Genomic DNA, 25,413 nt, shown 5'->3' on the forward strand with positions numbered 1-25,413 from the left:
AGATATCGAACCTTTTTGTCAAATAGCACATTCTTGCAGGTGTTTCTTAAAAAGAATGTATTTTTTCCCGCGTTTATGAATCAGAAATGTGTCCTAATGTAATGTGCTAATAAGCAATTTCATTTTCTTCAGATTATAATTGTGTTGTTTTTTAACTAGATGTTTTGTTTCTAAAATAGAATTCTGTATGGATAGATATATATATTTTTTTTTCCTGAAGACCACTAAGGAAGGTCCACCAGTTACGCATTGCGCATTCTTAGTGGTTGCCTGGCCTCTAACCTTCCGGGACCCCATAGGTTCCGGCGATGCCTTGCGGGGGTAGCTCACCGAGTAGGCCGGAACTCGGTCTTTTGTTTGTGCCATGCCTCAAACCAGTTCTCCTCCAAGGAGGGGATCTAGCCGGATCTCCGGTGTTTTCAATTTTTCCCGAACTTAAGGGGTCCCGGGTCAGTCATCGAGTGCGACCCACATCAGTCCTCAGCGAACCGCTCTCTCATGAGCAGGGCTGCCCTTGCATTTCTCTACCTCCAGTATCTGTTCCCATCCCACTCTTTAGCGTCTCTCTCCTTGATTTATCCCATTCATGTTTTCATTTTAGCATGTAGTGCAGCGTGTTTTCCGGATGCAATTGGCTTATCCCAAATGAGTACCTAATCTCGTCCCATCTATTACATCTGTATATCGAGTGCTCAACGGAGTCAATTTCGTTACAGTATCAGCAATCTGAGGTCATCCGCCTACCAAAACGATGGAGGTAGGCCCCAAACTCACCGTGTCCAGTTAACAGTTGTGTGAGATGGAAGCCCACCTCTCCGAACCCACTGTTTATCCATATGCTGACTTGGGGAATTATCCTTCTGGTCCATCCTCCAGTGTCAGATGTTTCCCACTGTGTCTGCCATTCTTCAAGCATCTGCCTTTTAGCTTCACTTCTAGGTATCCCACATATCCCACAGTTAACTCGTCGGAGCATCAGAACCCTAAGCCCGACAAGGGGTATTCCCGTTATGACTTCTACTGCGTTTTTTGATACCGTCTTATATGCCGACACAATTCGTATCGCAGCTCTCCTCTGCAGAGCAGATACCTTATTTAGGTTCTTCTTCTTATCAAGGGACTCGGCCTACGCTGGGACCACATATTATCATTCTCCTTTTCGATGAACATAGACCAATATGTGTCAGGTCATGAGCCTGCTCAGCTTACCAATCACATTCTCGGCTCGCTGCGTTACCCTGTTCAAGTGCTCCGTATATAGCGTACTGGTTTGCAAGTACAGCCTAGATATTTAATACATCTAGACGTGGGGATTATCGTGTCACCTATTCTGAATCCTATTTCTCTGATTTTTGTCCTGCTGCACAATCCTCTACTTCTTATTTCGTCTTGCCGGCGACTAGGAGAGCCAGGTTTTCGGCATAAGCTATCAGTTTCGGCGTCCCCTTCAAATTCCAATCTCAATACTCCTGTGTGGATATATTAAAATCCAATTAAGGATACAAAGTGCCTTTCTTTCAAGTAAAATTTAAAAAAATATATATTTCTTTTTTATTTTATTCTTTAGAGTTACACCTGTTTTAATCATTAGTTGTGAATGGATGTTTACTGTAAATATTCTCTAAATTTTGACAGAAAGGTTCTCTTTTCTTTAGTAGTTAAGATTATAGGAGGAGGTACTAATAATTAATTCAGAAATTTAGTTGCTTAACGATCTACATGTTACAATGATCATTTACAAAATAATTATTTTAATTTAATTGAACAAAAAAAAAGCTCTACATAATAAATTTGTATTCGTATCTATCTTCGTATAGACCTATCAGCTTTTTACCTAATCTCTCTAAGTTCTTACGAGGCTCTTCCTCGGATGAATTAGACCAATTTTAGTAGAAGGGGTTGTTGTTATTCCTTAACACTAATTTGGTTTCCGGAGTGGGCACTCCGCATTGAAAAAATGAATAGAATTGTTGACGTCATCAACGGTTGTTTGGAAAAGAAGAAATACTGCACGGTGGTATTTTTCGATATCCAACAGCCTTTCGATAAGTTATGGTTACCTGGTCTGCTTTACAATCTTAAAATGAGCCTGCCACAACCATATTATTTTGTATTACACAACTACCTTGATAAACGGTTCTCACAGGTGGCCAAGAGTTATCAGATTTTTTTGATACGAAATCGGGGGTTCCGCAGAGTACAGTGTTGGGCCCAGTTTTGTATTCAATCTACTCTGCTGATCTTCCTAGTACGGAAAACACCACTCTTGCGTCCTTTGCTGATGACATTGCGATTATGGCGGTTGATGTTAACCCAACAGTAGCGTCGGTGAAACTGCAATCGGAGTTAGACCTTCTCAGTAAATGGCTAGTTAAATGAAAGGTACATGTTGATATTGCAAAGTTGAGGAATGTGACGTTTGCGATAAGGAGGGAAGTTTTCCCACGAGTTTGCTTGGTTGTTGTTCACATCCCTCATTCGGACAACGTTCCGGACTTCATTTGGACCGCCGCGTCGCCTATCATGAAAAAATCACGTGAGAGAAAAAAGAAAACAATTAAATATCAAGATTAGACGGTTGAACCGGTTATTAGGAAGAAGGTCCGTGTTATAGTTAAATAACAAACTTTTGTTGTACAAGGCGTTTTTAAAGATTATAAGGATCTACGGGATAAAACTTTGGGGTACGCCAAGCATTAGCAATATTGACATCACCCAAAGATGCCAAAAAAAAAGTGCTGAAGAATATTTCGGAGGTTTGCGAAGAACAAGCATATTCAAGATTATATAGGGACACCATTTATTCGTGAAGAAATTCCCGGCTAAGTTTAATGCGCACCAAAACCATTTGGTTGTTAACCTTTTGGTTAATAATGAAAATGTGAAACGACTGAAGAGGCTGCACGTATTGGATCTAGAGGGTGTTGTGCGTTGAACATCATCCTTTTGTTACTGAAATTTTGCTCATATTATTTATAAGTTATTTAAATTTAATAATATGAATTATTTTGTTTTGTTGTTTATGAATTGTTTAATTTTCGTTGTTTTTACTTTATTTTTATATGTGACCTCCGTTAATTTGTTATATATCTTCTTTTTTTCTCATGAATAACTTGTACAATTTATTTTTATACTCATTTGCTTGTTCTTTTTTTATTAACCAGTTAATTTTATTGTTATCAATACCTTTTTCATTTTTTTGTTTAGCCTCCGGAAGTAAGGTATTAGTCGAAGGTCGACCATTCCTGAGATGTGTGGTTAATTGAAACCCGGTATCCGGTGGTTAAAGAACACCGGTATCCACGATCTAGTATTCAAATTCGTATTCATACAGAGTTTGAACCTTAGAACTCTCGATTTCGAAATCAGCTGATTTGCGACGACGAGTTCACCACTAGACCAACAAGGTGGGTTTGTTCTCAATACCTATGTTGTGTTACTATTTAATTCTTTTTTCGTTCATAACAATTAATTGTCAAATTGTTTGTACTTCGTTAGCTTAGTTTATGTTTATTCGTTATACTTTTTATTGTACTGTACTTTAAACTTTTATATTGTTTTGGAAGGTATCACTCCCTTCACGTCATTATTACTGTACAATTTACTTAAGTTTTATTAAATAAAGCAATACACACAAAAAAAAAAATATAGATCTATATGAAGTAAGTCGTACGTAAGTATATTTTTCGTATTGCATTTTACCTTTACTCATATGTTATACCAGAAGACTGTACATATAATATCCAATTTTTATTGAATTATCCGCTGCGTTCTTTGTTAATTCGGTTAGTGAACGTATAGCACGTTAAATCCTTAGATCGTAAGAAAAGAATGTTTCATTAATAAAAACTCTAAGAATTGTAGCCAGAAGATAATATTCAGTGATATTAAAATACAATTTCTCAGGCTTGGCTTCAAACCGTCAACTTTCAATATAAGAAAAGTGAAAACATTATACGTCTCTAAAACATACATATTTTCAATGATTACAGTTTTATTCTGTTATGAAAGAGTGGGAATCAAGAGCTATGAACTTCAACTTGGTGGAAATTGGTAGCGTATGAAAATATACCATGCCTGACCGGGATTCGAACCCGGGACCTCCGCACGAAATGCGATCCACTACTTATTCAGACACGGAGATCGGCAGTAAATTACAATTGTGGGAAATTTTTTTATTTAAACTTAAAACAAGTATTTTAAATTAAACAATTTTTATTTTATTTAACTATTTTTATATGTGTATGCTTTAGTTACTTACAAATAACTCAGTGATTACTGCTGCTCCATACTGTATTAAAAAATATTTTTTATTAATTTTAGCATCGGTTATACTAACTGTATACAATAATATATTAATAATAATTATAATTTTGAAAATAATATAACAAATTTTGGCCATTTTTCATTGTTCATATACACATGATTAATCTATATTTTAATTAGACTACTAAATTCATTGCCGTTTAATCATTAATTTTTAATTATTAAACTACGGGTACGATTGCTTATCAATGTGTACTTAAATTCTTATCTATTTCAAATTAGTGTAAACATTAAAATACTTATTAATTATAATCTGAAATTCAGTTGGTATTTCAACAATGAGTTTTTTTTATTCAACATGCATACAATCACACGATATAAATCCATGTTTGCAAATTCTTACAAGTGACCAGACATGAGACAAAATAGTCCCGAATTCCTGTCTTCATTACTTTCTCTTTTTTTTAATTTAATTGTTCAGTCTTAAAACATTTTCCTCGCCCACATTCTCACTTATCCGATAAAGTTTATTCTAGCTTATTAATTCCTGAAAAACTTTACACTCTATATTTGCTTTTATTATTTTTTTGTCTTCAGTCATTTGATCGGTTTGATGTAGCTCTCCAAGATTCCCTATCTTGTCCCAGTCGGTTCATTTCGGTACACCCTACATCTTGCATTCCTAACAATTTGTTTTACATATCCCAAACGTTACCTGCCTGCACAATTTTTCCCATCTATTTGTCCCTCCAATATCAAAGCGACTATTCCAGGATGCCTTAAGATGTGGCATATAAGTCTGTCTCTTATTTTAGCTATATTTTTCCAAATGTTTCTTCCTTCATCGATTTTCAGCAACATCACTTCATTTGTCACTGTATAAACCACTTTATCCGCCCACTTGATTTTTAAAATTTTTCTATAGCACCACATTTCAAAAGCTTCTTTTCTTCTCTTCTTTTCTTCTCAGGTACTCCGATCGTCCAGGTTTCACTTCCATACAAAACTACGGTCCAAATATTTACTTTCTAAAATGTTTTTTGACGTTTAAATTAATTTTTTTACGTAAGAAAATTATATTTTTGACTGCAAGCTCGTTTCGCCTGTGCTATTCGGCATTTTATATCGCTCCTGCTTCGTCCATCTTTAGTAATTCTACTTCCCAAATAACAAAATTCTTCTACTTCCATAATCTTTTCTCCTCCTATTTTCACATTCAGTGGTCCATCTTCATTATTTCTACTACATTTCATTACTTTCGTTTTGTTTTTGTTTATTTTCATCCAGTAGTTCTTGCAAAGGACTTCATCAATGCTATTCATTTTCTTTTAAATCTATTTTACTCTCAATTAGAATTACAATATCATCAGAAAATCGTAGTATTTTTATCTTTTCACCTTGCACTATTACTCCGGATCTTTCTAACTAAATTTTAAATATTTGGTACAAAATTATTCCTTTTAACAAAATTTGTCATTTCGTATTTTACCACCTCGTTTAGTTTTTAAAGTTATCCTTTAACACAATTTTAAAAGAAAACATTGAATAAGGCAAAATGAATATTATTAAAAAAAATTATGTTATATTGCATGTACATCTTTCTGAACTGGTTTGGCTACATTTCTATACGAAACTCTTTATGAGTTTATGCTCGGATCAAAACTAATATATTTTCTCTCGTATTTCGTTTCTGAGCTAAAAAATACTTTGATTATCATTTCTGAAATTTTAATCATATGAAACAATCATACAAGCTGGAATATTTCATCTTTCAGCCACGCGAACCGAGCTAAGGTAGAAGTATTTTGTACAACATCATTTATGACGTGTAACATTGTATGAAGATACAATCCCCATTTGACAATACGTCCTTGATTTTAGAGACTAAGCTTAGTAATATGTCTGCTAAAGACAAGGTGAGAAAAACAAGACAATCACTTACTAACCAAATAGTAGAATAAACATTAATTTCCGGAATGTAATACTGCATTACGCAACAAAGAGCACTGAACTATGTGCACGTAGAACACTGCAGTAAGGATAAGAGTATGTCTTTGGTTGTCACGCAGATAATCTTTAGCTTAAACCGGAGTTGTGAAATAAAATGGGAGTATTGAGATTTACTAGCCTAATGTAAATGTTTTATTGTTGTTAAATGTTTATTTAATAGCAAGTCAATTATCGCATATCTTTAAATCCTAGTGAATTTCTTGATGTAAAGAAAAAACATATATTTTCATTTACGCAGTTGTGAATAATTGGGAAGGACTGAATAACATTTCATTGCGTTATTGCATAAATACAATATTAATCATGTATCGTGTAGCTAAATTCATTAAAACTTCCTGAAAGTATATTCAAATAGTATGAAAATAAATAATTTAAAAACCTTCAGATTCTATCTTTTAATATAAATGTACAACTTGTGATTAAAGATAATGGTAATCTAGATAAAATTTTTAAAATGAAAAAAATTTAAGCAAAAAAAAAACAATAAAATTATTTTTTTTTATGAGTAGATGTACGGTACGTAATACATATTTTTGACAGAGTAGGTCGTTAATTCAACGCTTTAAATTTATTTGTAAGTCAACAACTTGACTGCTGTAGCATTTGAAAAACATTTGAATACAGATGCAACTTTCTCTGAGAATAATGCTGTTTATTATGTATATGCTGTTTTTTATAGTATTAGATTTAATTATAAATCTAATACTATATTAGTAATTTAATTAAAATAATTAGTAATGAAGTTTTGTTATTTTCTATAGTTTAATACTAAACATAAATTAAAAGGATATCCAGAAGTATAGATCGCAAAAAAAAAAATACAAATTGATTCCAAATTGCAGGCAATCTCTCGGGAGATTTCACAGTCAAAAATAAGAAAAAAAGTTCTTTAAACATAGGTCATAAAACGCTTCGTTAGCTAGTTTCGGCTCGCGAAACATTTATCCCTGCTCTGTGAAATTAAACCGTACTAAAATTCTTAGAGTGCAGATCGAGGGGTAAATTTTAAGATTTTTGATCTATGAAATTGGATGGAAGTGGTCCGAGACCAAAGGTTTTAAGAGTAATGGGGTAAAACACGAAAATATTTTATCGGAAAATACACTTTTATTGGTTTGGAATAAAATAACTTTGTTAATTTGCCAATAAAATAATAAAAATTTCTAATTAACTTTGTAGAAAATTTAATTCTGAAAACACTGATGTAAATAACGTCTATTCAAATTAAAACAAATTTGAAAAGTTCAATTTTAATTAAAAACAAAACACACAATCCAGATTGGAAATGTGATACAACTTTAAACAGAACAATTTTTATCAATGTTTGAACAACATAATATAAATAAAAGCAAATAGAAAACTTATCGATAATAGAAAAAATTAATTAAAAATAGATTTAATAATTTTGGTTTTTTTCTAAAAATTATTAAATATCAAAATGATTACTTGATAAAGCTCATCAGGTTCATTATTTTTATACAAGTAAACCTGTAGGTACAAGCAGTATACGAAATTTTAGGTTGACACGATTAACCATTCCTGAGAAATAAATTTTGTTAAAAATACAAAATGGTGGATAGCTGGTAAACTAAGCATTTTCGGACGTATGTCGATATAAAGTCTTTTCTTTATTTCGATGTGGGAGATCATCTCCTGAATTCTTGTGACGGTTTTTATAAACTTTGAATATAAACGAAATTCATCAAAACAGGTCATTTATTTATTGATATTTTATATCAATAATAATAGCCTTAGTTATCATTAATTAGTGATTTAACGGTTCGCTCGCCTGACCGTCTAACCAGACCCTCGACGCGTTCGTATTCTCCTTCATATTTGTGTTAGTATTTTATAAATATTCATTAAAGAAAACAAAACGAGTAATTTTACTGAATTATATTTCTGTTGACATGCTGACAGAAATATAATGAAGTAAAAGGATTATATATATATATATACACCGTTCGTATCAAGAAGTGAGGTGCTTCAACGTACTTTTAATAGTAAATAATACAATTTATTATATAGTTATTCAATTTTTTTTTCGCTAGATGGTAGCGCTTTATTCAAAATAAAAATTTGAGCACATACAGCAAACAAACGAACACACCACTTTTTTATTGGAGAAATAATATTAAAATAGTAGTAATAATAATAATAATATAAATTTTATAATTATATTTTTATATTAATTAGCATAATGAAATATCAAATAGTAATATGTTTATAAGAGAATAGAATAATTATTACTTTTCATAAAGTTTTTATGTAACTATTTTTCCCCTTATTCTTGCTTATTACTATTTACATTATTCATTTTCTGTTTATAAACTTATTCAAGCCTTTTTCTTATATCTGTTCTATTTTGTAAAATGAATTGTGCTATCATTTGTCTCAATTGCGGGTCTGGAATTTTTGTTAAATTTGCTGTAAAAAGAAAATAAGATATTATTAGTGGAATCAATTTATTTTTAAGTACATAAAAATCTATGATAAAATTAAAAATAATTAGAATTTTTAAATAATGATAATGATAAATCTGTTACATTTTAATATTTATTTGTATGTATACATTTTGAAATTAAGTAATTAATCAGTATAAAATCTGAATACTGTTGGTTGTGTGTGTGTGTGTGTGTGTGTGTGTGTGTGTGTGTGTGTGTGTGTGGGGGGGTGTGTGTGTATGTGTGTGTGTGTGTGGGTGTGTGTGTGTGTGTGTGTGTGTGTGTGTGTGTGTGTGTGTGTGTGTGTGTGTGTGTGTGTGTGTGTGTGTGTGTGTGTGTGTGTGTGTGTGTGTGTGTGTGTGTGTGTGTGTGTGTGTGTGAATATATATAAATGGTGAACTGGCTATACTTTTTCGGATACTATTATAAAACTAAACAGAAAGTATCGTTAGGAAAAATGGCAATATTTCATTCCTTCTCCATTGTCTGTCATTTTGTTACTTTTATATAAAAATTTATATCTCAAGTTCGAATAAATGAATCACAATATTTAATAAGCGTCTTGGTAATAAAGTTTTAAAATTAGCAAAAAAATCAGGATTAAGTACCTTCGCAAATTACAAAATGGCGGTCATGTTTTTGGCGGATAATCGATGTTTTAATTTTGTGTCTGTTTTCATGTCCTCCACTTTACATTATATTCGATTAAATATTAATTCTTTTTGTTTATTGTTTGTTAATTCAATTATTGTAAATTAGTATCAGATTAAGTAATAATTTTCTCCCAATAATGGATTAATGGATCTAATAATTATGACTCAAAATTACATCTGTTTTCTCCATAATCGACTATTTTTAACAGATTTAAAAAAAATAAAATAACATTTTGTTCAAAATAAAAAAAAGGCTTAATATTTTAGCAAATAACATAAATTTTTATAAAACTAATATTTATGGAGTTATAACGGATTGAATAATAAACATGGCCGCCATTTTGTAATTTGCGAAGGTATTTAAGTCTTCATTTTTCATCAATTTTAAAACTTTATTTCCAATACGTTTACCAAATATTAATTTGATTCACATATAATTTTTTTATATAAAAATAAGAAAATTGCCGACAGGGGGAGCAAGGAGAAGAAATTGCTATTTTTTCTAAGAATATTTTTTGTTAATTTTTACAAGTAGAATCCGAAAGCCAGCCCACCATTTAAGAAATATTCTGTATATACATATACATATATATATATTTGCGCGCGCGCGCGCGCGCGCGCGTGTGTGTGTGTGTGTACATGTTTAACTAAGCTACTAAATGAGGAATATCCTAATGAAGGACGATTTTTTATATGTTAAATATTATTTTTTTATAAACATTCTAAATAAAATAAGAAATGACAAAATATGGACAATTTCAGTTACCAAGTTTCTCAGAAATTTATCTTTAACAACTTGTCACGCGATTGTTAAAGGGAAAAGACATCATTGGATAGAGATTTTAGAATTTTATTATAAAGGATGTGTAAACTCAACAATTTATTCATGTTATGTTATCGTAATCTTTAGACTAGTATAATACTGTAAAATATTTGTTTCATAATATTGTACAGCTGATGTTAGCTTCAGTGAGTTCAATTGCTACGTATGATATGGAAATGGATTTCTTATTCCCTTTTTCTACATTCAGTATAGTCTGTGTTAATATCTCGCCTAACTTTTGCTACCTTACATCTTTTCCATTCCCATAAAAAAATCTGATGTGGACATCACATGACTTCCTTATACGCCTATTAAATTACATATACACATTTTTAAAAGAACATAAAATTTTATTTAATTAATAACTTCTTTTACTGAATTTACTTTTACTTCTTTCACTTTTTTATCTTGAACAAGCTTTTTATCTTTTCTTAAAAAAAAACATAATTTTTACCATTTGTTATTATCACTAACAGAAAATTGGTTATTTTTTCTATTTGAAAAATAATTATTTACACTGAATTTTGGTACTTTATTAAACATAAAAATTGCATTTTATTCGACAATGTAACCGGTGTCGAAATAATAGACATATGCGCCTAAGAATAAACTCTATTATTTTGGCGTCTCCTCCCCTACTGAAAATCTAACGTTACTACAAACTCGTAGAATCTTTATTAAAAAAGGAAACGCACAGGAATAAGTGTATAGATTTTCTTACCGTCTTCTTGGATGCTGGTACGTAAAAATTCGCCGATGCTTTGTAATATATTATCCTTGGTATATTTAGCATGTAACATGAACTCGGCTAGATACGATTTAACATACTGCCGTAACGTACCACGATGATTTTTATTTTAAAATTTAACGGAACCCACAAATTATAATATGCTGTTTATATTTTCCGCTGTCGCGATCAATAAAATTATACTGTAATTAACCACTTCATGCGTGAAACCTGCCAATTCCAGTTTTTCATATTTTTACGCCTTCCAGCGATTGAAGTAAACTGTACCATTACTTTTATCCTCTCTTTGAAAATTTAAAATAAGATATTAGCCGACCGGTTAATGATCTCAACTACGAATATCTTTCGCACATATTTAACAAACGATCGCAAAAATCGATAAGAAGAAGCTCTTCAAACGAATTATACTCGTATGTACGACCGTGACAAACAGAATCTTCCAGTTAGTTCCCCAAATTCATTCTGGTTTGTTGCTTACACGATTTGACATTACACTTCCAAAACGGTAATTCGGCAAAATTCAATCTCATTTCACGACAGTTTTTCCAAACCCGACAACCTGGATAGAATCCCACATTCTTGTAAAATACGACAAATTTTTCTTCTATAGTCGGAAGATACCGCAGCCACAATATAAAAACGGATTGAAAGAAAAAGTATATTTAATCGCTTTACTTTACAAGAACTTTTATCGCAAGAGATAACAAAAGAACGACAGGCTGATTGTGTATTGTCTGAGTAATTTGAGCGTTACCCTGTAATCAATCTACGAACATAAACAGCTTTCTTGGGCAATCAATATAGTAGATATCAGAGAGATAATACTATCAATCGAGTAGCGATGATGAATAAAAATATCAGTTACCTGCGGATCACGTCTATTTATCTTGTCCTTCCTGGTGCTTTGTAAAATAATATTGAATTTTAGTAAGTTTAATTTACTAAATGTGGTATCGTTTCTTGTTTTCGACATGGAAAAGTATAGTTTTTTTGTGGTAATGACATAACGGGAAGATAAAAGAGCCAGAGCCATGAATATGCAGACACGTCCAGATAATAGACATGATGCCTAAGGTAACGTAGCTGTTATCTCAACCCAAACCCGTGCACTTGAACCGGAAAAATTTCTTTATCGCCCAAAACTTATCGGGATATTATTTGTTCATTAGTGTAATATAATTCAAAAAATGTCTAAATTTTTCGTAAATTTAGACATTTTTACTTCCGTATACGAAGTAAAAGAAGTATTGTGACCACGAAAAATTTCGGTTTTCAGATTTCAACGGAAATATACATTTTGATCATCCCAGAATCGAATTTGACTAGTTTCGGCGTGACGTCTACATACATATGTATGTACGTACGTACGTATCATAATCTTAAAAAGTTTAGCTGTAGAATGTCGAAATTTTGAATTTAGAACTGTTGTAACATCTAGTTGTGCACCACCCATTTTGATTCGGCTAAATCAGAAGTGTCCAAAAACCCCAAAATCCAAAACAATATTAGGTTTTTGAACTTTTTCTTAACTCCAGTAATAAGCCCTCATTGAGAGCCTTTTAACGATATATCATAAGTTGTACTTAATTTCATTTTTTCCAGAGTTATAGCCAAATGAAACTTTAATTAATGAAATATTTGGATCTTACAAGGCGAGGTCACATCAGTTTGAATCGGATTTCATCTCCTTTTTTTTAACATTTCTTTTTAATTTAGATGTATTGACCTATTAATAATTATTAACTTTTGATTGTAAAAAATTTTACGATGAATAATAATTCACTAACAAAAAGAAGAAAGAAAAATATCAGAAGTTATTAATGAAATAAAATTTTATGTACTTTTAAAAATGTATATATGTAATTTAATAGGCGTGCAAGTAAGTCGCATGGTATCCATATCAGATTTGGTGAAACATCTGATTATTCGTTTTTGTTTTTCATTTTGGTGATGGTTACATCATAATAATTAAAAAAAATTCCTTTCGGCATCCTGGAAGGCAGGGATTGATTTCATCTGGGCAAAATAGGGGTAGGCGAACGCGGATTGTACGAGCTCGTATCAAACATTACTTCCCAAGTTTTACGGACGTTACGTTTTCTTATTAGACTACAAGCTACTGCTAGATTTATCAAGACTTCCTTATGATTTTCCTAAACTGTTTGACAACACACCTATTTGAGGATTAGTGGGAGATTCTAGGTTTGTCTCTTTGTACTGATAAAAAAGACAACGTTTTCAGAAAGTTTTATTTTAAAAAATGTATAAATGTAACAGCAGTGATGTTGAGAGATTTGAAAGTACAATAGGCCTTCATTACCCACATAACATATTGTCACTTGCAAAAATTAAAATATACACAGTACTAAGTCACGGCAGTTTAAATGCGTTCACTTCAAATTCACTCAATAAGACAACGGTTTCATATTTAAACAAGTTTCACATGTTTAACTTATTCGGAAGCTTCTTCTTATAATTCCAACAATATTTTCGTCATTCCTTGCCGTAAGAATTGGTCGTATCAAAAATCGTTTCAAACTTTTTAGGTAATATTTAGAAGACTAACTACCACTTTAAAAAGATACGATCCTGTAGCTATTAAGAGAGCTATGAATTTTTTTGTCCTTGAAACCCCATTTTTTCCACCTCTTGGCTCTTATCCAAAAAATAGTAGGAACTTTAAATGAATTCAATATTTTACTTAATAAGAAAGTTATAGCGATATATTGTTTTTTGGACAAAGCCCCCCCCCCATTTCCACCCCCATGATACGATTTTGGCCATTAACGAAGTCGACCGAGATTTTGGGTCGTTATATTTTATGTATCAATTTGAAAGTGATTGGCGCAAAATTACGGCAGTTATTGTGTCCTCAAGAAAGTGAAATATATATATATAAACTTTTATATACTGACAATGGTTTTGGGGTCTGGGGGGATGTGAAACGCGAAGATATATTGAAATTTTCCAGAAGTCGAATCATGGTATCAATTACAATAGGTAGCTTTCTTATGAAATCTACCTAAAAACATAGTATTAAATAAGATATAAGACATACATTTATTTAGAATAATAAAGGGACTTTTACTCTATCCTAATATTTCAGATAAGATTGTTTAATTAATAATTGTATAAATATTTAATGTTAGTAACTAATATTTTAGTAATTGTGTAACTGTCCATTTTATTAAATAATTGGAGGGTCGTATCTCACTTTCAAATGAAATAAGACTGTATGAAGTGCAGCAAAAAATGTATATATGCAATTTAATAGGCGTACAAGGAAGTCATGTGATGTCCGCATCAGATTTTTTATTTTGTTGGAATCAAAATATAAAAACTAATATTTGCACGAGAAACTACGGGGGAGTCGAGGTAATGGAGAAATATCCATTAAAAATAATGTAGATGACAAAGTTATAGAATTCGATAGTTTGTGTAAAACTTTGAATTCGATTGCTCAAATGATTTTTCAGTAAGCGATCAAAATCAAGGTACACAAAAGAAAGCTGAAATAAAACAGTACCTTTCTTCCTTACCACCTTGATAATATTCCTTAAAAAATTAGTCAACTATAGTTATGAACGATCTCGTCTGAAGACCGTTAACGCGTTGTGGTAGATTTTAGAACGAGGTTGGGCTGTATGATCCTAGGTGATGAATGAAGACAACGCCTTGTTGCTTGTTGAATAATAGTTTAATGAATTGTCGTCTTGACAGTTAATGAAATGAATTGTAACATAACTTATAACTTAACATATAAAAATAAAAAATTCATCCTAACATTCATCCGAACAAAAAATGGAATCCATCCGGACTAAGAGTATGACGTGACCGCCTTGGATCAGATTCGAGCGCCGAATGAATAAGTCGCTACCTCAAAATGACCACTCTCTGCGGCATTATGACGTTGGACATGGCGTGATCAGTTCGCCTGACTAAGCTTGCCGTGGAGACTGTAGCCCTCGCTAGATAGCACCACCCGACGGAAAAGTGGAACGTAACAACTATAAAAGTTTAATAACATCAAACTCAAAATGAAGAACTTGAGCAAAATATATATATATATATATATATATATATATATATATATATATATATATATATATATATATATATTAAAAATTAAAAAACACGACTGCCGAAAAAAATTTCTCTATTTGTTTTTATTTGGTTTCATCATAATTTTGTATTATACTGGCAAATACCCCGTTTAAATTTGAAAATCGGGAGATTGGTTGCGATGATATAACATTCCCGAATAATCGGCACTTGTTAGATCGAGAGTGTACCTGATGGATGCAAAAGTTAGCCTTCAATCTACTAACAAATACCTCGTTTGAATTTTTAAAATCGGATTTTTTCCTGAGATATTATAACAGAACCCTATTGCACTTCCCAAAACAGCGCCCCAAAGGCACCCCATTTGTTACCAATTGATGTTGTTGACTGGTCTAACCTCGCACGAGGTGTTTGCATCATCTCATCATTCTGTCTTCGCACGCAATCCCCCATGGGAAGCAAATTATTACTAAACAAAAAATATTTTTAATTCATTTAATATTATTTTATTTTATTTCTCGTAAATTTAATTCTATTATATTTTTAATATTAATCATTCGATTAATTCAAACCATTCATTTCAAATCCAGCTCAATTATATTTATATATATATATATATATATTGTATTTATATATTATATATTTATATTGTCTATGACACTCCCGGTAACGTAAGGATTCCAACGCGGAATGCTTACGTTACGCGTTGGTTCGGCCGTTGAGCTACTACGGTGGAACAAACATACATACATACATACTTACATATATACATACACGCTAAATACATTTCATTCCTTTTTGGATAGTCGTGAAAAAGAGATATAATTTGTTTCGAAATCAGATGAACAATTTAATTTTATAGAACCTTAAAATTATTGCGCCGATAGTAGAAACATTAAAGAAGTTAAATGGAGTTTTTTAATTTTTTTTTTTAATTACCTAATATGGTATTTTCTAGGTAATGTTTGTAGTCATTTACAAAATCTATACTTTGATCTGTTGGTAGCTTGTTTTTTTGTTGGTATATGAGCGATTTTTTGTATAAAAATTCCATAAATATTGGATTTCGCATTTTGCTCTCCTGAAAAAACAAGAACAAGATTATTAAGAAATATTATCAAATTTAATAACTAAATTTAAATGTATTTCTCATGAAAGAAATATAAAATCCGGATTGTCAGATATGATATCTATTGTTCTTTCTGAATCATTAGCTTAAATAATAATTTAATTCCAACTTTATCTAACTGATAAATCAGAATAAGCGGAGAGGAATGTTCGCTGGTCTGCAGCTCGATGTCTGTGCCAAATGTTGACCTCCTAGCCAGCGTTTCATGTAAGCAAAGAGGTGAAAATCGGATGGAGCCAAGTCCGGGTATGGTGAGTGATCAAACACTTTCCAACGAAAACGGTGCAGGAGCTTCTTTGTTACAGCTGCAGTGTGCGGCCAAGCCTTGTCATGGAGAAAGACAATGCCTGATGACAACATTCCTCTCCGCTTATTCTGAATTGCTATTGCTTATTCTTATTGCTGAATTGTTCGTAGACGTTGAAGAGTCACGCAGTATGAAGCTGCAGTGATGGTCGTCCCACGTTCCATGAATTCCACCAAGAGCTGCAGACCAGCGTAGAAACTTGGCTGAAAACACAGGCGGCTACGTTCTATGACGAGGGTATTGGAAAGTTGGTACCACGCTACGACAAATGTCTAAATCGGAGTGGCGACTATGTAGAGAAATATCGTAACTATGTAAGTACTTGTTACAAATAAAAAATTTTTTATTTTCACTGTGGTTTTAATTTCGTGACCGATCGGACGTTGAAAAAAAAATAATCCTCGTAATAATAATAAATATTTTAAAAAATAATATTGTTAATATTTACATTCAATACGAATCTAATATTTAATTTTTCATTGTACATTTAAAGAATTTTCTCTCATCAATAAATTTAGTCTAACATTTATTTTATCGTATTATCTAATTAGTATTTATTTAGAAATTATTAAGGCTGTAAACAAGGTCAAGTCTACGCAAATATTAGGAAACAATCTATTTACAGATAATGAAACAATGTTATTAAATAAATATATTGAAGAAAAAAAAACAGGTAAATTATTTCATTTACTTCAGTCGAATGCACATTTTTCCTCATATATGAAGTTAATTTGGTTGCGCTATAGGCTGGTATTGATCACAGTGTTGTGCCGGTCAAATCCAGATACAATGTTAACTTTTTTATGCCGGATTTAACCGGATTTTAACCGAAATTTTTGCTATAATGTTGATATAATTCTCAGAAATCTCCTTTTACTTCAAAATCCAAATTACCCTTCGGTTACCAAACGAGAACACCGGCTTAACAGACTTCTACATTCTTATAGCAATCTTAAGTTGAGTAGCAGATTTCTTATATTTTATCAAAGGTTTTAAATTAATAAGATTCTATATTGACAACCTTGCATATACAAACAGTTGAATATTAGCGATTAAAATTACGTTTTATTTATTGTATTGATATAAAATTAATAAAAATATTTACTTCTTTGTACAAATGTTAAATGTCTTCGTGTATGTGGTTGACAATACAGAACCTTTTCAATTTAAAACCTAAGGATGCATTATACTCCATATATATAAATTAAATTAGTGTGTAATGTGTAATGATTTATCACCACTTAATTTGTTGAAAATACGTTAGAATATTGTTATCAATTTACTGGTTAAATTTGTCGGCTTTTTTTACATAGCATGTTGTAAATGATGCACTATCGGTGTTATAAATACAACCAGTAAAGATAATGGTAACCCACCGGGTTGGTCTAATGGTGAAAGCGTCTTCCCAAATCAGCTGATTTGGAAGTCGAGAGTTCTAGCGTTCAAATCCTAGTAAAGTCGGTTATTTTTACACGGATTTGAATAGTAGATCGTGGTTACCGGTGTTCTTTGGTGATTGGGCTTCAGTTAACCACACATCTAAGGAATGGTCGAACTGAGAATGTACAAGACTTGCACTTCATTTACACTCATAGATATCATCCTCTGAAGTAATACCTGAACGTTAATTACCGGAGGCGAAAAAGTAAAAATAATGGTAAAAGATGTGATAAGGTGAAATGGAGTGTAGAAAATAACACTCATCAGTGAACCTCCTACGGGATGCCATAAAAGAATTAAAATTAATTAGCTATGTATATAAAGAATAAAAAAAAAAATATATTTAAAAAATTATTGGTTGACAAAAAATTTAGAATGTTTTAGTGTAAGATGTCTATTCCGGAAGAATAATAAAAATATATTATCGCGCGCGCAATTACGAATTATCTTAACGCTGTTTTTTACGTCTGTTTTTGCATTACACAGAATTTATTGAATGCTCCTCAGCCGTAGGCTATGACAGCGTTCAGTAACTAGTGCGCATGCTCAAACCTATGCTCTTAGTAGTTTATTTGATTTGTATTTGTTGGTGTCCATACATTCAAAAACAAAAATAATGAACAATTTTATCCTTGTGCTTTTTAGTTGAAAAGAATTCATTATTAAATTCATTATATTGGTTATAAAATAAAGAAGTACAAAATTTATTTATATCAAGTTATAAAATATGCAAAACAATTTCTCTTTAATTTTATAGTAAAACCTGGTCAGGTTTACATTTACAAATTTATAAATTTATTTTTTACATTTAGTACATTTATAAATTTGTCATCGCAAAATCAGTTGATTTTTGAAGTGAAAAATTCGAAGGTTTAGGTCCTTGTAATGGCAGTCGCTTTTATATAAATTTGAATTGTAGACTGTTGATACCGGCGTTCTTCGGTGGTTTGGTTTCAGTTAATCATATGTTCAGGAGTGGTCGGCCAGAGCCTGTTCAAGACTACACATTTACCGGTACATTTATACTTATACGCCAGACTGCATACATATACCTTAGCATCTCTGCAGAGTACTGTTGACATCATTTTAATGTGCTGTTACTTTGTAACCTGGTATTACATAAATAAATAATCTTGGTCGTACTGATTCTATTTATCAATTGTCCTCTCAAATATCAAGAATGACCAAATTTTTATACGTTAATAATCCTTAATGTTAACTTCATTTTTAAGTGATGATGCCTAATTAAAATGGTTTATCTATTATTTTGGATCAATTAACAATTTATGACTGCCAATTTTGTATGAGTCTTTTCGTATAATTTTTCTATTATAATTGAAAATATATATTTTATTGCTTTCTTTTAACCCAGAATTACATTAAGCTTTTATGACAATACCTTTAACTAAGTAGATAATCAAAGAGTATTTTAACAGATTCATTTAAAAGAAGTTATATCTTAGTTTGTATTATTATAATTTAATAGATATGGTATAAAGTTTTTGATAATCATCGTCATTTCATAATTTTTAAATTTGAATCAAGTAACCACAGAAATTAGATGGATATTTTTTTATATTTCCATGTTAGAATTTTGTTAATTTCAAGAAAATTGAATATTTTTTTGTTACATTTTAAGTGATTTATCGAACGCTATAGTAGTTATATAATGATCTGCTGAATTATTGGGCAGCTACTCATTAATTCCATCAGTAAACAAGGAAAGTTTATGTAGTGAATGAATGTTTAATTGAATGATTTATGCAGCTACTTTTTCAACCATGACTTTGGCTGTTGGTATATTTATCCCTGTTTCACATCGTTCAATTTCCAAGGCGCTATTCCGATATGTTAGAAACGTATAAAAACTATTTTTAATGAGAATTTATTCAAATAACAAATTTTTAACGTTAAGGGATTTGATTTTTAGTCTGTCAAACTTTTTATAATTTTTAGTTTCCATCAAAAGCTAACACTTACTTTGTAATAGAGAATTTTTTGAATTGTAATCTCTATAGAAGCTTTTGTTTATGTCATTTACACCGGTATAATGTAATTATTAACAGATTAAAAAATATCAAATCCGAGTTAAGAATTGATTTTTTATCTTTAGATTGTGCTTTTTTTTGTTTCCCTACCAACCCAACCTTTGCTGGATTCACCGTGAAGCATAACACAGCCCAGGGAATTGTCCACTCTAACGTATTGTTTCGGTGCCTGCCTCCAACCCCTAGAGCAAGGTATCCAGGCCCGACTATGTCGTTCCTGAACCCCACCCTAGGGACCGGGACTCGGTTTTGACACCAACCCCTCCAATGTGACTATCCCACAAAGAGGATACTCATTTAGAATGTGTTTATTGGTTAATCTAATAACTGAACTATTCAGATGACTTATCTTTACTAGTTATTATAATCGTTTTAAAAATTAATATTAGGTTTTATTATGTATAATCATATACTTATCATATACTTACCCATCTTTTCTTAAATTCTCTTTCAAATTCTTCGGTAATTGGTGGAACAGATCCTTCAAATTTTGGATGAGTTAAATTCATTAACTCCGCAACATGTTTCCAATCAAATTCAAATGCATGTATTAATATCGACATACATGTTATCAAATATAGTAATGATGATAATGATATTAAAATTACCTGCAAAAAAATTATTTTTTAAAAATTAATTGATGGAAAATAAAAATTAACAACAATAAAAATTGTAGTTTTCAACTTCTAGTAAACAGTTTATTAAAAATAATGCGCCCAAATAGTGATGAGAAACGACCTTTTAGGTTAATTTTATTTTATTTTGTCTAATGTGTACATTGCAATTTGTTCAAGTAGTGAACAATAAGCATCCCCCGCACGGACGAATGAGATGAGGATGATATGTATGACATGTAAATTAAGTGTAATCTTGTACATACTTAAGCCGACGATTCCTGAGACGTGTGGTTAACTGAACCCCAACTTCCAAAGAAACCGACCGGGTTGGTCTAGCGGTGAACTCTCATCGCAAATCGGCTGATTTCGAAGTCGAGAGTTCTAAGATTCAAACCCTAGTAAAGGGTTTGAAGCAAAGGGTTTTTACTTTTATACGGATTTGAATACTAGATCGTGGATACCGGTGTTCTTCGGTGGTTTTTTTTTATCGGTGTTACGGAGAAATACCCCGCACTAATGGGGGAGTGTCGGACTCGCACGGGTTTGGCTAGATGTAATTAAGAGCCTATGTGTGCCCGCACCCTACCGACTAAAACTCCTACTTCACCGTTCCTCATCCACCCGGGGCCGGTTTTACAAGTATAGCACAACCCCGGAGGTGACAAAGTTGGGATTCCTAGGAGCCCTCAGCTTCACACCGCCGCCCACCCCCGCAAGCACGGACTGACGACGGTTCCACTTAGGGCTGTCCCCCCCCCCCCACTCGGACTATTGATTTCACTTCTGACTACTGCATTACGATCTAGAACTGCAACTGTACTCACCTTGAAAGTGATACTCACATGTTTGTGTATCACTCAACACCTCAGCTGGGATAATGGTACCACTCGTCGCTTGCTCAGGGGTTACCGGAGTCCCCTCGGTTCAACACCACCATCTTGTAAATACAGACGGACGGCAGCTGCACGTGAGGCTGTCTTTCACCTACTTGCATCCTACACCTTCCTATGCAGCACTCTGTATATAAAGCTGGATACCGCGGAGAATTTATCACTGTCTGTTAGCATTACTCCAGTAACATTGCCTACGTCTATCTGACCAGTAATCGCCATGTATTTTCTTTCTCTTTCCCATCTAACGCATTGGAAAAAGACATGTTCAGCTGTGTCTCTCTGACCGCAATATTGGCACTCCGGATTATCTACCTTGTGTCTTTCGGACAGGTAGGTTCGGAATGAGCCGTGGCCGGTCAGGAATTGGGTGAGCCAATAATTCAGCTCACCAAATTCCCTCTCGATCCACGGCCCGATCTCATATATTAAAAACCGGGTTCATTTGCCTCTTCGCGAGGTGACCCACCGACCCACCTTGTCTGCCATTCTTCTATTAACTCACGTTGAGCGTCTTCCTTATTCATTCCTTCATCAATTTTTAACCGAGCTCGAGCCATCTGTTGTATAGGTAACACCCGAGTAATTACAAACAATACTTCAGTTGATACCTACGAATAGGCACATTCTATTCGTGACGCTATATTTTGTTGTACTCTCTGTTAGTACCTCCTATTCCTGTCACTTCTCAGAGCCCTGTGTCATACTGTCACACCGTATAACAATATAGAATTGAGTACAGTTTCCTAATTGAGGTTCACAGTCCGGTAGTTGTTGTTAATGGACTATTTGGACATTGTACCACTTGTTCAGCTGTAGTACGAACCTCCTGTACATGAAAAGTAAAGGACCTTATGAGGTCTAGCCACCCCCCCCAGTTATTTTGTATTTCTGACGAACTGGATCGGGCCTTCTTCAGTGATTCTTCGGTGGGTGGGTTCAATTAACTACACATCTCAGGAACGGTCGACTTAAGACTGTACAAGACTACACTTCATTTACATTCATACATACCATGAAATATCCATACATATCCCTGAAAAAACAGGAAAGGTTTTGTAGGAAAACAAGATGTACGTATTAAACGAGTAAATTATCTTAAAAAAATGAGAATTTAGACGGAAAGTCAGACCAATAATTTTTTCAGATGAATCTTACACACTTGACACACGAAAAAAGTTACGGTTGAACCGATAGCAGAGATGAAGGCTTTAAAAAACCAGTATCCAAAGGCTCGAAGCTGATATTGGTTCACGCTGGTAGTGAAGCAGCAATTTTCAGCTGAATATTGGAAGCAATGTTGCAAACACGCACTAACAATAGGAAACATTATTATGAAACAGATCGAGTTGCCGACATGCAAACTGAAAGTTTGCGTTAATGAAAGTGGTCGTGAAAGCGATGATAAGGGTCCCGATTAAAAAACCCTTTAATCTTAACCCTTTAATTAAAAAACCCTTATCTATCCTAATTTCCTATCTCTTTCTTTTAACTGAATAATTTAAAAAAAAAACGTGTAAAGAATAAATGAATTTCAAAAAGCAATAAAAATTGTAATCGTAAAACTAAAAAAAATTAAACATTTTAGCGATTTAAACAAGCAACAAAAATGTAGGAGATTAAACAAATAATAAATACAAATAAAAATAACTAAAGGGAAACGGTCAGAAGTTATGTATCCATGAGCGCGCTGTTGACCGTACGCACGGACGCTTACAATACATACTTGCGTGTGTTGAGTGTGGCCGATCTTCCGTTCCTCCCACCGGTGCATACCGATCCAACCACGTCCTGGACTTGTGTGTTTACAGTTTCTTAATTTTGAACACTTACACATCGGTACTCGTTGATTACTATTCAAATTCGTAAAAAAAGTAATTAATTTTTTACTAGAATTCGAACCTCAGAACCGTCGACTTCGAAAATCAGCCGTTAAAAAAATTGATTTGCAACGAATAGTTAGTTAATCACTAAATCAGCCCGGTAGGCTTATCACGTTAATGAAGTTTTTGTTAAAGTTATACTTTAGGATATTTAACGATCGAATTATTTATTATTGTAATGATTTAAATTATTTTGTTTTCAGCGACCACTATGACAATGTAGCCTTTATGTCGATGAATTACTTCAAAACTATTTCAGTTTTGTGATATTCATACAGTTCTATTTAATTTTTTAGCTCGAAAAAACATTTATAACTTACATTCATTTAATTACAAAAATAATCAATAAAAGTTTAAATTAAAATAATTCGAATTATTAAAAGTTATTGCCTTTCTAGAACAAACAAATTTCATTTCACGGTCAATTTTGTTGTTGTTGGTAGTCATATTAATTCACTTGTAGCATATTTTTCCTTTTTTAATAAAAAAAATAAGATCCGTGATATAATATTGCAAATATGACATTCGATTTTTATCGTTAAATTCAATTTTACCAATCGAATTTATTTCTTTTTTATTTATTCCTTTTTTATAAAACTAGTATAATCTCTTGTAAACTAATACTTTGATTTTTTTTAAAGAAGTGATGGGAATAAAAAAAATTGTTTAATCTTCATTATTTTCATTTATATAACAGCATTTACTATTAAAACAAGCTGTAGTATATTTTCTTTAAAATTTTATTATTTCAAGTATATTACAAAGTTTTTGTACGCTATCTAGTACTAACAAGTACTGCTCTCTAGTGGCGCAAATCGAAAATTCACCGTAAAAAAATGAATAAAAAGACATATTCGAGACCCGCGGTTCATCAAATGGAAAAAAAAAGGTTTCTACAAAATTCGTGGTATCTTTAGAAAGTATTCTTTATTACAAATCTAATTGAACTGAAATATATTGTTTTCATGCTTATTTTTTAATTTTTTCCTCATTTTCATTTCACTTTTAGGTTAGGTCATGTTTAGAAATGTAAACGTATTCGTTGAATTAGCCGTCTGCGAAATGTTACCGGCGAAGTTCTAACGAACTCCGTGATTTTAATGACTGTTAAAATAAAAGTTGTAATAAAATATATTACAATAATTATTCTTATCCAGCTCTAACTTTTTAAGAAAGACAAAAATCCTGAGCAGGTTGATAATATACGCGATAGTATTTTTACTACGATAATTGGCTAATAATTTAAATCAAACCATTTTAATATAAAGTGTGTGCTTATAGAATTAATTTCTGGAAAATTATTTCAATAACCTAATAAATTTTAAGTTATGTTGTAAATTAATACTTGAAAACTACTAAATATTATTAATTCAAATAAAAATAAATAAACCTAACAGTAGATAAAATGCTTACCTTATTATTAAGTTGTTCCATCCACTGATAAAGCTTGTTATGTAACAGACAATTTGAAATAAATGATTTATTAATACTGGATAACATTAATTTTATCACTTTTGTTATTTAATGATGGTATAATTCTATATATTATTTGATAATGTAAATTCGGTTTTTTTCTATATCCATTTATATATTATATAATATTATAACCCTTATCTACATGAACACGCTGTTTGTAAAAGTTTTAAATAATTCCACTTTTTATAATTCTTGATAAGTGTTGCTTTGATTAATTAAAAGTAAGATTTTTACCCATTTAAAAATTATTTAAATATTAAAAATAAATGCATATATAAAAATTAAAGTTTGTAAATTTCAATTTTGGAATTTCAAATTCGTATATATAAAATCCAGGTAATTTTTGTTGATATACAATTAAATATCTACAATTTGTACCCTTGGAAAATTGAATATTTATAATTGAGTTGAAGGAGAGAAACTCCAACAGCAATTGACTAGTTCGTCTTCATTTCGTTTATTATGGCTGACAACCTGAAAAAGCTATCGATTGATTTTAATGATAAATTAATTTTTATATTATGTGAAAAAATTTCACGTTTGACCGGGATTCGAATAAAGAATCAACCTGAGGATGAAGAGATGCTATCATCCCACCACGGAGATCGACACAATTC

At 31.9% G+C, this 25,413-nt stretch overlaps 2 protein-coding genes across 3 annotated transcripts in view; both read right to left on the bottom strand.

The window, feature by feature from the left end:
• The window catches only part of LOC142330257 (uncharacterized), a 28,291-nt gene extending 23,822 nt beyond the window's left edge, over positions 1-4,469 (bottom strand). For both annotated transcript variants that reach the window (XM_075375442.1, XM_075375441.1), the window contains exon 1: positions 4,262-4,469. In XM_075375442.1, the coding sequence (XP_075231557.1) occupies positions 4,262-4,402 (141 nt within the window). In that variant the 5' untranslated portion in view covers positions 4,403-4,469. The remainder of the gene's footprint in view (positions 1-4,261) is intronic.
• A 3,800-nt stretch (positions 4,470-8,269) lies between these two features.
• On the bottom strand, positions 8,270-24,825 carry LOC142330543 (uncharacterized). The gene is made up of 4 exons (XM_075375885.1): positions 24,734-24,825; positions 20,359-20,538; positions 15,946-16,087; positions 8,270-8,703 (listed from the first exon to the last, which is right to left on the bottom strand). The coding sequence occupies exons 1-4, from the start codon at positions 24,818-24,820 to the stop codon at positions 8,609-8,611; spliced, it is 504 nt and encodes a 167-aa protein (XP_075232000.1). The 5' UTR covers positions 24,821-24,825; the 3' UTR covers positions 8,270-8,608.
• Between the last annotated feature and the right edge of the window lie 588 nt (positions 24,826-25,413).

This window comes from Lycorma delicatula, chromosome 9 (genome assembly GCF_047948215.1).
Source record: "Lycorma delicatula isolate Av1 chromosome 9, ASM4794821v1, whole genome shotgun sequence".
In the NCBI taxonomy this organism is placed as follows: Eukaryota; Metazoa; Arthropoda; class Insecta; order Hemiptera; family Fulgoridae; genus Lycorma; species Lycorma delicatula.

Excerpts from the sequence above, each read along its gene's own strand:
- LOC142330543 (XM_075375885.1), bottom strand. The coding sequence starts at position 24,820 with ATGTTATCCAGTATTAATAAATCATTTATTTCAAATTGTCTGTTACAT. Across the intron at positions 20,539-24,733 it reads TGGAACAACTTAATAATAAG|GTAATTTTAATATCATTATC; the intron begins GTAAGCATTTTA and ends ATTTTTTTGCAG. Across the intron at positions 16,088-20,358 it reads GAGAATTTAAGAAAAGATGG|GAGAGCAAAATGCGAAATCC; the intron begins GTAAGTATATGA and ends TTGTTTTTTCAG.